Source organism: Oryx dammah, unplaced genomic scaffold (genome assembly GCF_014754425.2).
Source record: "Oryx dammah isolate SB20612 unplaced genomic scaffold, SCBI_Odam_1.1 HiC_scaffold_25, whole genome shotgun sequence".
Taxonomy (NCBI): Eukaryota; Metazoa; Chordata; class Mammalia; order Artiodactyla; family Bovidae; genus Oryx; species Oryx dammah.
The window spans coordinates 47,412,540-47,425,185 of NW_024070209.1; the positions used below are offsets into that span (position 1 = coordinate 47,412,540).

At 42.4% G+C, this 12,646-nt stretch overlaps 1 protein-coding gene across 2 annotated transcripts in view; it reads right to left on the minus strand.

Moving 5' to 3' along the window:
* Positions 1–12,646, minus strand: part of RMND5A (required for meiotic nuclear division 5 homolog A) — a 59,928-nt gene that overhangs the window by 38,526 nt on the left and 8,756 nt on the right. For both annotated transcript variants that reach the window (XM_040224264.1, XM_040224263.1), the window contains exon 2: positions 881–1,023. In XM_040224264.1, the coding sequence (XP_040080198.1) occupies positions 881–1,023 (143 nt within the window). The remainder of the gene's footprint in view (positions 1–880; positions 1,024–12,646) is intronic.

Here is a 12,646-nt window from a genome sequence, read left to right on the forward strand (position 1 = left end):
GCCTTGACTCTAGCCGGCCAACACTACCACTTTGTCAGATTATTTCTAACAGGCTTGCGCATGAGTTAAGAGCCGTTCTCTGGATTCCACGAGTCTCCATGTTACAGCTACTGTCCTCATGCACACAGATGGAGAAGCTCATAAGACATGTTTTGCTACAAAAAGCTCTCCCCCAAATTTCTTCCTACTCTCCCAAAAGCTGAAACATTCCGAGGCATCACACAGTAACCTTAAGCCACTTCTCTTGGGCTCTACTAAGAACAAGAACTCCTAGGGCAAAACTGGCCCAGTGCTAAAAACAGTAACTGCTTATAAGCAAACCTCCAAGTCAAAGATTTAAGAGATATCACAAGAAAATCACTCAAGTGCCCGGCTCTGCTGGCTAGCAACCAACCCACTCACACAGCAAACAACACCGGAGCAGAGTGACCAGCAAGCTCACAGGAAGACAAGGAGACTAGGATGATGCAGGGCAGACAGACGCAAGCTTTGTCACCCCAGTCATCCCATAACAGAGGCCGAGTCACACCCCGGGAATTACGCAGCAAGCAGGAAAAGTTACTTCTATAAACAAACTCCCTCAGAGTAAGTTAAAAATTTGGAAACTGACTCACCTTGACACTAGGAGTGGTCATCATACAAGAAAATGGGTTAAAAAAAAAAAGGCTATAAAAAGAGAAGGTTTTTGCTTTGCTTTTATTCTTGTTTTTTTGAAATAACAGCAACACGGAACTTTAAGAGTACCACAGTAAAAGCATATTACTAAAAACAAGGATGAAAGAAATAGTATAAACAATGAGAAAGCTACTGTGATGAAAGCAGTCGTGGGGAAATGGTGGGTGATGCTAGAACACACCAAACACTCCCGACAACACCATACCTTATCAATGGCTTTTCCAACCCGAGAAACGCTGCTGTGGATGTCTTTGTGGTCAGAGGCCAACTTCTGAACAGTATCCTTTATTCTCTTACAGCACTGTGTCAAGACAAGTGAAAGTGTCCCTGATAATTCAGCATCTTGACCTATAAAAAAAGAAAGAAAGACGACTGGCTATTCAAAAAAGCAAACCCAAAGATGGCAAGTTATCACATTGGCCCTCTGGAAGATGAAAAGGTAGATGTGAAGAAAAATCAGCGGTCTGCTTTGAAACAGATGGTAACAGCCATAGGCGATATTTTTCAAAGGAACAGTAAGAAAGCTATTTTAATTTTTGCATCATTTGGAATACACTTAAAAATTTTACTATGACATAAATCACTTATGTAATTACTAAATTGAATAATACTGCGTAATACTGCCAAGGCATTTTTAAGAAAATATGTCTAAGTGAATAAACTCACTTATTCAATCCACTTAAACTGTCCAAGTCACTCTCACATTTTATTACTAAATTTCCTAAGAAGAGAAAAGTCTAATTGCTTTATGTTCTACATAAAGAAGAAAAGACAAACTTTTTTGGATAACATGGAGAAACAGTGAACACAGCAGAAAAGAGTTTATACATCCCCACCTGTAAGCCTCAGTGAGCCATCCCTACCAGTCAGGGTGGGAGGAACTCTCTAGAACTTCGAGTTCCCAGGTGCCGGCCAAGAGCCCACCCTGCAAGCAGGTCTTTGTAAGGATTAGCAGTCTCAGACTGGCTTGCAAGGTTGGTCTCTGGTGGGCACCTGGGAATCTGGATTTCAGGAGGGTCCCTCCTACTCTAACTGGTTAAGAATGGCTTGTAGTGCCTAAATGGTTTGTAAAATGTGGTTTGTGCTGAACTGCTTTTCTTCTGGGAGTCTGGAATTTTGGTATCTGCTAGATAGAGGGTGCCTGTCTACACGACAGTACCCAGTAAACACCAGAAGACTATGTCTCCAAATGAGCTTCCCTCAGAGATAAACACTTCACGTCGTTGTTGTTTAGCCACTGTATCTGACTCTTTGCAACCACATGGGCTGTATCTGGCCAGGCTCCTCTGTCCATGGGATTTCCCAGGCAAGAATACTGGAGTGGGTTGCCACTTCCTTCTCCAAGGGAGCTTCCTGACCCTGGGATCGAATTTGTGTCTTCTGTATTAGCAGCTGGATTCTTTACCACTGAGTCTCCAGGGGAACACCGTAACACTTCATACTTGTTAGTGTTTGATGCTAGAGGAAGTAAGTATGCTGCCCTGAGTGACTCCACTGGGAGAGAACTCTTTGCAGCTTTCTCTTGGTTTCCTCTAGACAATGCCCTGTGTGCTTTTTTCCCTGGCTGTTTGTCTTGTACCTTTTTGCTGTAACAAATGTTAGCCATGAGTATGAGTGTGACTACCTGTTGAGTCCAGCGCCTCCTCCTGTATTACTGGAATCTACAGTAGTCTTGCACTGCAAGGAGATCAAACCAGTCAATCCTAAAGAAATCAACCCTGAATATTCATTGGAAGGACTGATGCTGAAGCTGAAGCTCCAATACTTTGGCCAACTGATGCAAAGAGCCAACTCATTGGAAAAGACCCTGATACTGAGACTGAGGCCGGGAGAAGGGGGCAACAGAGGATGAGATGGTTGGATGGCATCACTGACTCAATGGACATGATTTTAAGCAAGCTCTGGGAGATGGTGAAGAACAGAGAAGTGGGGTGTGCAGGAGTCCATGAGGGTCACAGAGAGCTGGACACGACTTAGGGACTAAACAACAACTAAGTAGTCGTGGGGACACTTTTTCCTTGATAGATCAACAGAAAGTTACTATAGCTGATATCCTTTCCTTGTGCCATCTCCTCAAAAAAAGGCAGCAGGAGGAAGAGAAAGAGAAGTCTGAAAAGAGATTGTTCTCTTTATTTGTATTCTCTTTATCTCTGAATTTGTATTCAGTAATACTTGTCAGTTACCTCAAGCATAGACCTACACATCCACACCTGTAAGCAACAGACCTCGCTCCCGAAATCTTACTGAGTGGTTCTTAAAAGATAAATTTACATCAGAGTGACCTGGAGGTCTAGTTAAGACAAAGTAGATAGATCCACACCCCCCGAGTTTCTGATTCAAGAGGTCTGGGATAGGGCCCAAGGATTTGAAAGAGAATAGCCCAAAAGTAAAAGCAGTCTTAGGAGCTTCATTCATCTAACAGATATTTATTGAGCATTCAATTATGTGACAGGTACAGCTGTGTCCAGGCAAAAATCCCAGCAAACCATAACTTCTGGTGAGCAAGATAAATACAAAGTCAGTCAATTACACAATATTGCAAAAGAGGATACGTGCTCCTGGCAGGGGCGGGGGACCAGAGTAAAACAAATAGAGAGTGTTTGTGGGTTGAGCCGCTGTAATCTTAAACAGGTGGACATGGTAAGCCTCACTGAGGAAGTGACATCTGGGCAAAAACTTGAAAGGAGGAGGAGAAGGGTAGCAGAATATGTCACCCCAAAATAGCCTTTTGGCATAACGATGACCTTGAGCTGATTATTTCTGAAATCAACAAACACAGAAGAAGCTCTGAAAACAGAGTAGAAGTGACCCTTTTATAAGGGAAATTTAAATGTATAAAATAAACCTCCATTTTAAGGGTATCTCTACATGAGGAAGAGAAGAATGACTGCTGCTTCAGTCACGTCCGACTCTGTGTGACCCCACAGATGGCAACCCACCAGGCTCCTATAGGAGCCTGGGATTCTCCAGGCAAGAAAACTGGAGTGGGTTGCCATTCAGCTCAGTCGCTCAGTCGTATCTGACTCTTTGCAACTCCATGAATTGCAGCATGCCAGGCCTTCCTGTCCATCACCAACTCCTGGAGTTCACTCAAACTCACGTCCATCGAGTAGGTGATGCCATCCAGCCATCTCATCCTCTGTCGTCCCCTTTTCCTCCTGCCCCCAATCCCTCCCAGCATCAGAGTCTTTTCCAATGAGTCAACTCTTCACATGAGGTGGCCAAAGTACTGGAGTTTCAGCTTTAGCATCAGTCCTTCCAAAGAACACCCAGGGCTGATCTTGATGAAAGTGAAAGGGGAGAGTGAAAAAGTTGGCTTAAAGCTCAACATTCAGGAAACGAAGATCATGGCATCTGGTCCCACCACTTCCTGGCAAATAGATGGGGAAACAGTGGAAACAATGTCAGACTTGCACCAAAGAATTGATGCTTTTGAACTGTGGTGTTGGAGAAGACTTGAGAGTCCCTTGGACTGCAAGGAGATCCAACAAGTCCATTCTAAAGAAGATCAGCCCTGGGTTGCCATTACCTTCTCGTAAATCACAAGAAATTTTTATGAAAGCTCAGACTTAGATTTACATAAAAAACCTAACCCGTTTACTGTGCTTTTCCTGCTAACCTCCCCATTACTGGCCTACCCACACCTACCTTTCTTTTGTCTTTAGCTGAGGCTGGTCTGTAAGCCTGAGTTCTAAGCCTCCTCTTTGAGTTACTCACTACTCCCTGGAATACTGAGTGCACCTCCCACATGCACATGAGTTATACATGTAAACAAACTGCTTTTCTCTAGTTTGTTTTTTATTATAGGAGTCTCTCAGCCGAGAACTTGCAAGGGTAGATGTAAAATTACTTTTCCTTCCCTACAGAGGAAAGCATTCCAGCATTTATGACAACCACTGAAAGAAGTAAGCAGAAGAATGTATCCTAAGGTACCCAATTCAGTATGGGGTGGCCAAAACAGAAATTGCCCTTATTTCTAAACACAACTGCACAAAGTATGTATCAGGTGCTTCCAATTTCTAGTGATGCAGTTTAGGCTAAGGAAAGATCTGGTAATCCAGGAAAAAAATTTTAATCTGTCTAAAACATGTCCTATACATACTTTGGGCCAAAAGAACCTAATTGCTTCAGTAAGCTCTGTTCTGGCCATTTCTGCTCTTTCTGTATCTAACCCTTATCTAACCTCAATGGCTTTATCTTCTCTTTGAACTTCTATGCCCACAGACTTACTCAGTCTTCTCAATTCCTAATGAATTCTGTTTTCTCTACCACTCCTCTGGCACAGAATCAAACACCAGTTCAATTTCAGATATATATACCATCATCAGCCTCAACTAGATGTAAGAACCAAAGGGAAGACAAGTTCTTAAACTGTATCCTCTACAGTCTTATATACCCTACACATTTGCAGGTGCTATTAATATAAGTATACAGATTGATGGTAAATAAAGTAAGGGGGAGAAAACAGTTAAAAAGAAAGTCATACTCAACAAATGGTGCTGGAATAACTAGCTACTCATTTGCAAAAACATCATATCATAGAAATTAACTCAAAATGGAATGAAGACAGAAATTAAAAGCTGAAACTATCAGACTCTTGGAAGAAAATAGGTTTATTCATGACCTTGGATTGGGTGATGGTTTCTTAGATATGACACCAAAAGCAACCAGACAAAAACATAATTAAATTGGACTCGATCAAAACAAGGGCTTCCCTTGTGGCTCAGCTGGTAAAGAATCCGCCTGCAATGTGGGAGACCTGGCTTCGATCTCTGGGTTGGGAAGATCCCCTGGAGAAGGGAAAGGCTACCCACTCTGGTATTCTTGCCTGGAGAATTCCATGAACTATACAGTCCATGGGGTCGCTAAGAGTTGGACACGACTGAGTGATTTTCACTTCATCAAAACTTAAAACTTTTGTGCTTCAAACACTACCAAACACTACCACTACCAAGAAAGTGAAAAGAGAACCCACAGAATGGGAGAAAAATACGCAAATCATGCATCAGATAAGGATCTAGTATCTAGTATATGAGAAGAATGCATCAACACCAGGATGTTCAGTCCAGTCGCTCAGTCGTATCTGACCCTTTGCGACCCCATGAACTGCAGCATGCCAGGCCTCCCTGTCCGTCACCAACTCCCAGAGTCCACCCAAACCCATGTCCACTGAGTCAATGATGCCATCCAGCCATGTCATTCTCTGTTGTCCCCTTCTCCTCCTGCCCTCAATCTATCCCAGCATCAAGGTCTTTTCCAGTGAGTCAGTTCTTTGCATCAGGTGGCCAAGGTACTGGAGCTTCAGCTTTAGCATCATTCCTTCCAAAGAAATCCCGGGGCTGATCTCCTTCAGAATGGACTGGTTGGATCTCCTTGCAGTCCAAGGGACTCTCAAGAGTCTTCTCCAACACCACAGTTCAAAAGCATCAATTCTTTGGAGCTCAGCTTTCTTCACAGTTCAACTCTCACATCCATACATGACCACTGGAAAAACCATAGCCTTAACTAGATGGACCTTTGTTGGCAAAGTAATGTCTCTGCTTTTTAATATGCTATCTAGGTTGGTCATAACTTTCCTTCCAAGGAGTAAGCGTCTTTTAATTTCATGGCTGCAATCACCATCTGCAGTGATTTTGGAGCCCCAAAAAATGAAGTCTGACACTGTTTCCACTGTTTTCCCATCTATTTGCCAGGAAGTGATGGGACCAGATGCCATGATCTTCGTTTTCTGAATGTTGAGCTTTAAGCCAACTTTTTCACTCTCCTCTTTCACTTTCATCAAGAGGATTTTTAGTTCCTCTTCACTTTCTGCCATAAGGGTGGTGTCATCTGTGTATCTGAGGTTATTGATATTTCTCCCAGCAATCTTGATTCCAGCTTGTGCTTTTTCCAGCCCAGTGTTTCTCATGATGTACTCTGCATATAAGTTAAATAAGCAGGGTCACAATATACAGCCTTGACATACTCCTTTCCCTATTTGGAACCACTCTGTTGTTCCAGGTCCAGTTCTAACTATTGCTTCCTGACCTGCATACAGGTTTCTCTAGAGGCAGGTCAGGTCTCCTCTTTCACTTTAATCAAGAGGCTCTTTAGTTCTTCTTCACTTTCTGCCATAAGAGTGGTGTCATCTGAGGTTATTGATATTTATCCCAGCAATCTTGATTCCTGCTTGTGCTTCCTCCAGCCCAGCATTTCTCATGATGTACTCTGCATAGAAGTTAAATAAGCAGGGTGACAATACACAGCCTTGATGTACTCCTTTTCCTATTTGGAACCAGTCTGTTGTTCCATGATGAACAATCCAATTAAAAATAGGCAAAGAATTTGAATAGATTTTTTTCCAAACAGGATACAGTGGGAATTCCTTGGTGGTCCAACGGTTAGGTCTTGGTGCTTTCACTGCCACGGCCAGGCTCAATTTCTGATCATGGAACTAAGATTCCACAAGTTGTGTGGCATGGTCAAAACAAAAGATATACAAATAACCAATAAGCACAGGAAAAGGTAGTCAGCATCCTTAATCAGTAGGGAAATGCAAACCAAAACTACAGCCAGAAACTACTTCACACCCACTGGGATAGCTATAATGAAAAAAGATGGACGACAACAATAAGTGTTGGCAAGAATGTGGAGAATTGAGACCCACATATATTGCTGAGGAATGGTGCAAAAGCTGTTGAAAACATTCCTCAGCAAGTTAAACAAAGTTACCATATGAGCCAACAATTCCACATGTAGGTACATCAGTTTAGTCGCTCATCCTGTCTGACTCTTTGCGACCCTCTGAATCGCAGCTTGCCAGGCCCAAGAGAAATGAAAACATACATCCATACACAAACTTGTACATGTTCACAGCAGCATTTAATAGCCTCAAAATAGAAACAATTCAAATACCCAAATGATGAATGGATAAACAAAATGTGGCAAATCCATACAACAAAGTATTATTCAGCTATAAAAAGGAAGGAAGCACTAATCTATGCTACAACATGGATGAACCCTGAAAACATTAAGCTGAAATATGCCACACAAAAGGCCACAGATTGTTTGATTCTACTTATATGAAACGTCCAGAACAGGCAAGAAGATTCATAGTTGCCAGAGCTGGAGAAGTGTGGAATGGAGAATGACTGTGAATAAGAGGAGGTTTCTTCCTGAAGTGAAGAAAATGTTCTCAGATCAGATAATGGTTATGGCTACACAACTCTGAATGTACTAAAAGCTAGTGAATTTGACACTTTCAAAGGGTGATTTTGTGGTATGTGAACTTTAACTTAATTTTTTAAAAAGCCTAAAAATGCAAACCATAACAGCTGGACATGTTTATTTCTACAGTTAGGAGACAACAAACAAAAGGTTAAGGAACACAAAAGCAAAGCTCAAGCTGGAAAGAGGTCATTTGGGATTTGCCAGTTGAATTTCTATGCCCCAACCTCAAAATCCATTGATATTTTCGAATTTTAGTGACTCAGTTTGCTACGTTCATGAATCATAGATGTGAGGAATATAAGGTCAATTAATTAACACTGAGTTTTCAGTATGCCCCAAGGAGAATAATTTCTACAAAGTATTTGGAAGCACAAGAAAAGTATAATGGCATAATCTGAAAGAGAACCCCAGGAAAGCCCTGTTCAGAGAAAAGGATTCCACTAATGCATTTTCAAATGGATTCGGTGGAAAGCAGCCAAAGGTAAAAACAGGTTTGGAAATCACTGTAATCACCAAACGGACTGAGACCAAACTTCTAAGTCCTAAAGGGAGAGGCCTAATGTTCTTTCCATTTACTTGTCTGAAAACAAAACCTGCTTCTAAGAGAAACAGAAACCTGCTTCTCTATGAAAGAAAACTAATTGGATTCAGTTCCTAGAAGTAAAACTGGGCAGTTCCTGTGACAGCCATCTTTACCATAACAACCAGAGCGGAAGGTGAATGCTGGGATCCATGCTGGCCACTAGGAGAGTGGTCACTTTTTACCCAGGATGAAGTCCTGTGCCAAGTATGTCTGGCAATGTGATAAACCTCCCTGGACTCAGGACCCATACACAAGTATGAAAAGAAATCACTCACCTTTTACTGTCACTACAAATACTTTTTTTCCAAAGACTATTTTTCAAGATCAGTTTCATACTTAAAACAAAATTGAGAGGGAGGCAGTGAGATTTCCCAGTATACCCCGCCTCCACACATGTACAGTCTGAAAGTTCTTTTCTTTTTATTTAGTCCATTGTCTGGGTATAACCACACTTTAGCCATTCATCTACTGAAGGACATCTTGGCTGTCTTCAAGCTTTGGCAATTATGAATAAACCTGCCATAAACATCAGGCGCAGGTTTTTGTGTGGAGATAACTTTCAACTCCTTTGGGTAAATACCAAGGAACACTGATTGCTGCCTTTTATTGTAAGAATAATGTTTAGTTTTGTAAGAAAACACCAAACCATCTTCCAAAGTGGCTGTAACACAAAAGTACTATTCTTAAGGTCACTTTCATTATTTGACTTGATTCAACAAGCAAAACAATTAGTATGGCAATGAAATGAAGTTGTTCAGTCATATCTGACTCTTTGCGACCCCATGGACTGTAGCCTACCAGGCTTCTCCGTCCATGGGATTTTTCAGGCAAGAGTACTGGAGTGAGTTGCCATTTCCTTCTCCAGGGAATCTTCCCCACCCAGGGATTGAACCCAAGTCTCCTGCATTATAGGCAGACGCTTTACCCTCTGAGCCACCAGGGAAGTCCCATAATCAATCTTAAATCCAAGCAAAGAATCAACATACACAGTTGGTCTAAGTTAAAGATACTTTTCCTTTTAGTGCAATAGAATAGTACCTTTTATAAACAAAAATTTAAGCATGATAGTCTCAGAAACTAGAATAGGCATGGTGTCCACCAAAATCAGACATCTGCCAAACTAAATTATACATATGTGAGCTAACTCCTAAATTCATTTTACCTTGCTTCCCAGGTAAGTGGTAAAGAATCTGCCTGCAATGCAGAAGACACAAGAGACATGGGTTTGACCCCTGGGTCAGGAAGATTACTTGGAGACGGAAATGACAACCCACTCCAGTATTCTTGCCTGGAGAATCCCATGGACAGAGGAATCAGGCAGGCTACAGTCCATGGGGTCACAAAGAGTCAGACACGACTGAGCAACTAAGCATACAACATTAAATGTTTTTACAGAACCCAGTTAAGACTTCAAGCTCTGCCCTTAGCTTCACTGCCTATCCATTTCAGGATTTATGTCCATTAGTTACCTGGAAACAGTAAATTAGAAAAATATTTGCTTGCATAGCTTCTTGTACTTCTCTACCAGGGTTTCACACTACACTGTAAATATTTTATTTATCACTCCCATGAAATTACTTGAAGGTAGAAAACATAAGTATTTAATTTCCCATGTTTAGCATGGAAACCAGCACATATTAGGCATTCAATAACTATTTACTGAATGAACAGAAAAATAATAGATTGTGTACCACACCATCTCAATTTCAAGGATAAGACTGATTCTAAAAAAGTCATTGACAACGTGTAAAATAGGTAGCTAACTGGAAGCTGCTGTATAGCACAGGGAGCTCAGCCTGGTACTCTGGCTCTGTCATGACCTAGAGTAGGATGGAGAGCAGGGTTGGAAGGCAGGTTCAAGAGGGATGGGATATATGTATACTTATGGCTGGTTCGTGATGTATGGCAGAAACCAACACAACACTGTAAATCAATTATCCTCCAATTAAAAATTTTAAAAAAAGTCATTGACTAGGTGAACATGGATATGCTTGCAAGATATTAAAACAGAAAAACTTGAAACTCTAAAAAGGTTGGTATTAAAAATAATAATAAAGGGCTATTTCACACTGTATGTAGCAAACCATAGGGTCAGTCACTCAGTTGTGTCTGACTCTTTGCAACCTCAAGGACTGCAGCCCAACAGGCTCCTCTGTCCATGGTATTCTCCAGGCAAGAATACTGAAGTAGGTAGCCATTCCCTTCTCCAGGGGATCTTCCCAGCCCAGCGATCAAATCCGGCTTTCCTGCATTGCAGGCAGATTCTTTACTGTCTGAGCCACCAGGGAAACCTGAGTAGCAAGCCAAACTATGGCTGACTGAGGTTTTGGGCTTCTCATGAGCTACCTTGGCACTTAGGACACAGTAACCACTCAACTGAGATATACTCAGAGGAAGCAGGAAAAGGCACAAATAGAAAACACTCTTTTTTTTTTTTTTCCCTAGAGGCAGTACAACCTGAAAACAAAATAAACTTTTTGGTACATTAACAGCTAATGTACATTAGTACATTGGTATATTAACGGCAAATGTACATAGTAAGGAAAGTATAGCATTTGTTCGTCCACCCCAACGGTAGAGTCACGGATGGGTATTCGGACCCACTGCACCAAGTCACAGCCGAGAGGGGTACAAGTCCAAACACAAGAGAAAACAAATCACTTCAGTTTACCTTTAAGAGCTAAGTGACATGGCACAGACTAACAGTCCTCCTGGAGCAGAGAGCCAGACCAATGTGACGGGCACAGGGAAGAAAGCAGGGCTCTACAGTAGTCTGTGAGGCAAGAAATTGCCAGAGAAGAAGAGGAGAAGAAGACGTGGAAACAAGTTTTTAAATGTCTGCTAGATACTTTTAGGGGCTTCCCAGGTGGCTCAGTGGTAAAGAACCTGCCTGCCAATGTAGGAGACCCGGGTTCGATCCCTGGGTCAGAAAGATCCCCTGGAGAAGAAAATGGCAACCACTCCAGTATTCCTGCCTGGAGAATCCCATGGACAGAGGAGCCTGGCGGACTACAGAGTCCATGAGGTTGCAAGAGTCAGACACAACTTAGTGACTAAACAACAAGGTATTTTGAGAGAGCCTAGTCACTCCCTTCAAATTCGAAATACAGAGAATTAACCAAGACATCTATTTCTCTCTGAAATGAATGGGTGAACCAGATAGGGCTTCTTATAGCATTTGAATGTGGGTTTCTTATTTAAAAATCAAACCCAAATTTCTACCTTCCCCTCTCCTGAACTTCCCATTTCCGTCCTGGTTCTGTAATTGTCTGTCATTCGTGCTCAGAACCCTAGATGAACCTTTGATTTTTCCAGCCCTTCTCTCCTATTGTGCACCATGTCCTGGTAATTTTTTCCCTCAAGGAGACTCCACGCCTGGGTCTCTACATCTCTACCACTAGCCCAGAAAAGGCCCCTATTTCATCAGTCACATGTTGACAAGGAACCTTAACTCAGCTTCTTGCCGCTAGTCAAACTTCACTCCCACTCCAATCACCCGAAATGCTAACTGGTCTCAGATCATGTCCCTGTCCTTCCCTGTTCACCGCCTCCAACCCAAGTCTCTCAGTATCTTCTCAGTTTACCACCTTCCCTGACAGCCCTGACTCTTCAGAACCTGAGTCCAGCTTACTTTTCATTCTTCTATTTCCTGCCTCCGCACTCTGATACTTCGCTGTTCCCAGGATGCCTCCTGTACTCTCGCTCCTCTACATCTTTGTTCCTGCCAGCTCCTCTCCCAGCACCCCATCCTATCTCCCTCCTCTCCTCACTCAGTCTCTGTTCCTGAAACTGCCCACAGGTTGGAGGAGCCTGTCCCTGTCTCAAATCCCACCCTGCTGTTGTATCCTTCAATCAGCATTTACCGGATACACATGGCCTCGCACTGTAAAAACATACTGGGCTCACCTCCCCAACTACTCAGAATGTGCTTGGAGCATGAGGATGACTGCTCGTCCTCTGTAACTCCCACAAGATTTAGCCCAGTTTCACACAGAACTGGGGATTAGTAACTACTGACCAAGTGCTCCACAGTGCAACTGAAACAGCCCACCTCTAAGCAGTTCGTTCTAAGGGCTCCTTCTCTCCCCATTTTTCTAAACTGATAATATTTACACCAACCAGAAGCACTATTATCTCATAACATTAAGTGTGCTGTGTGCTTAGTCGTTCAGTCATGTC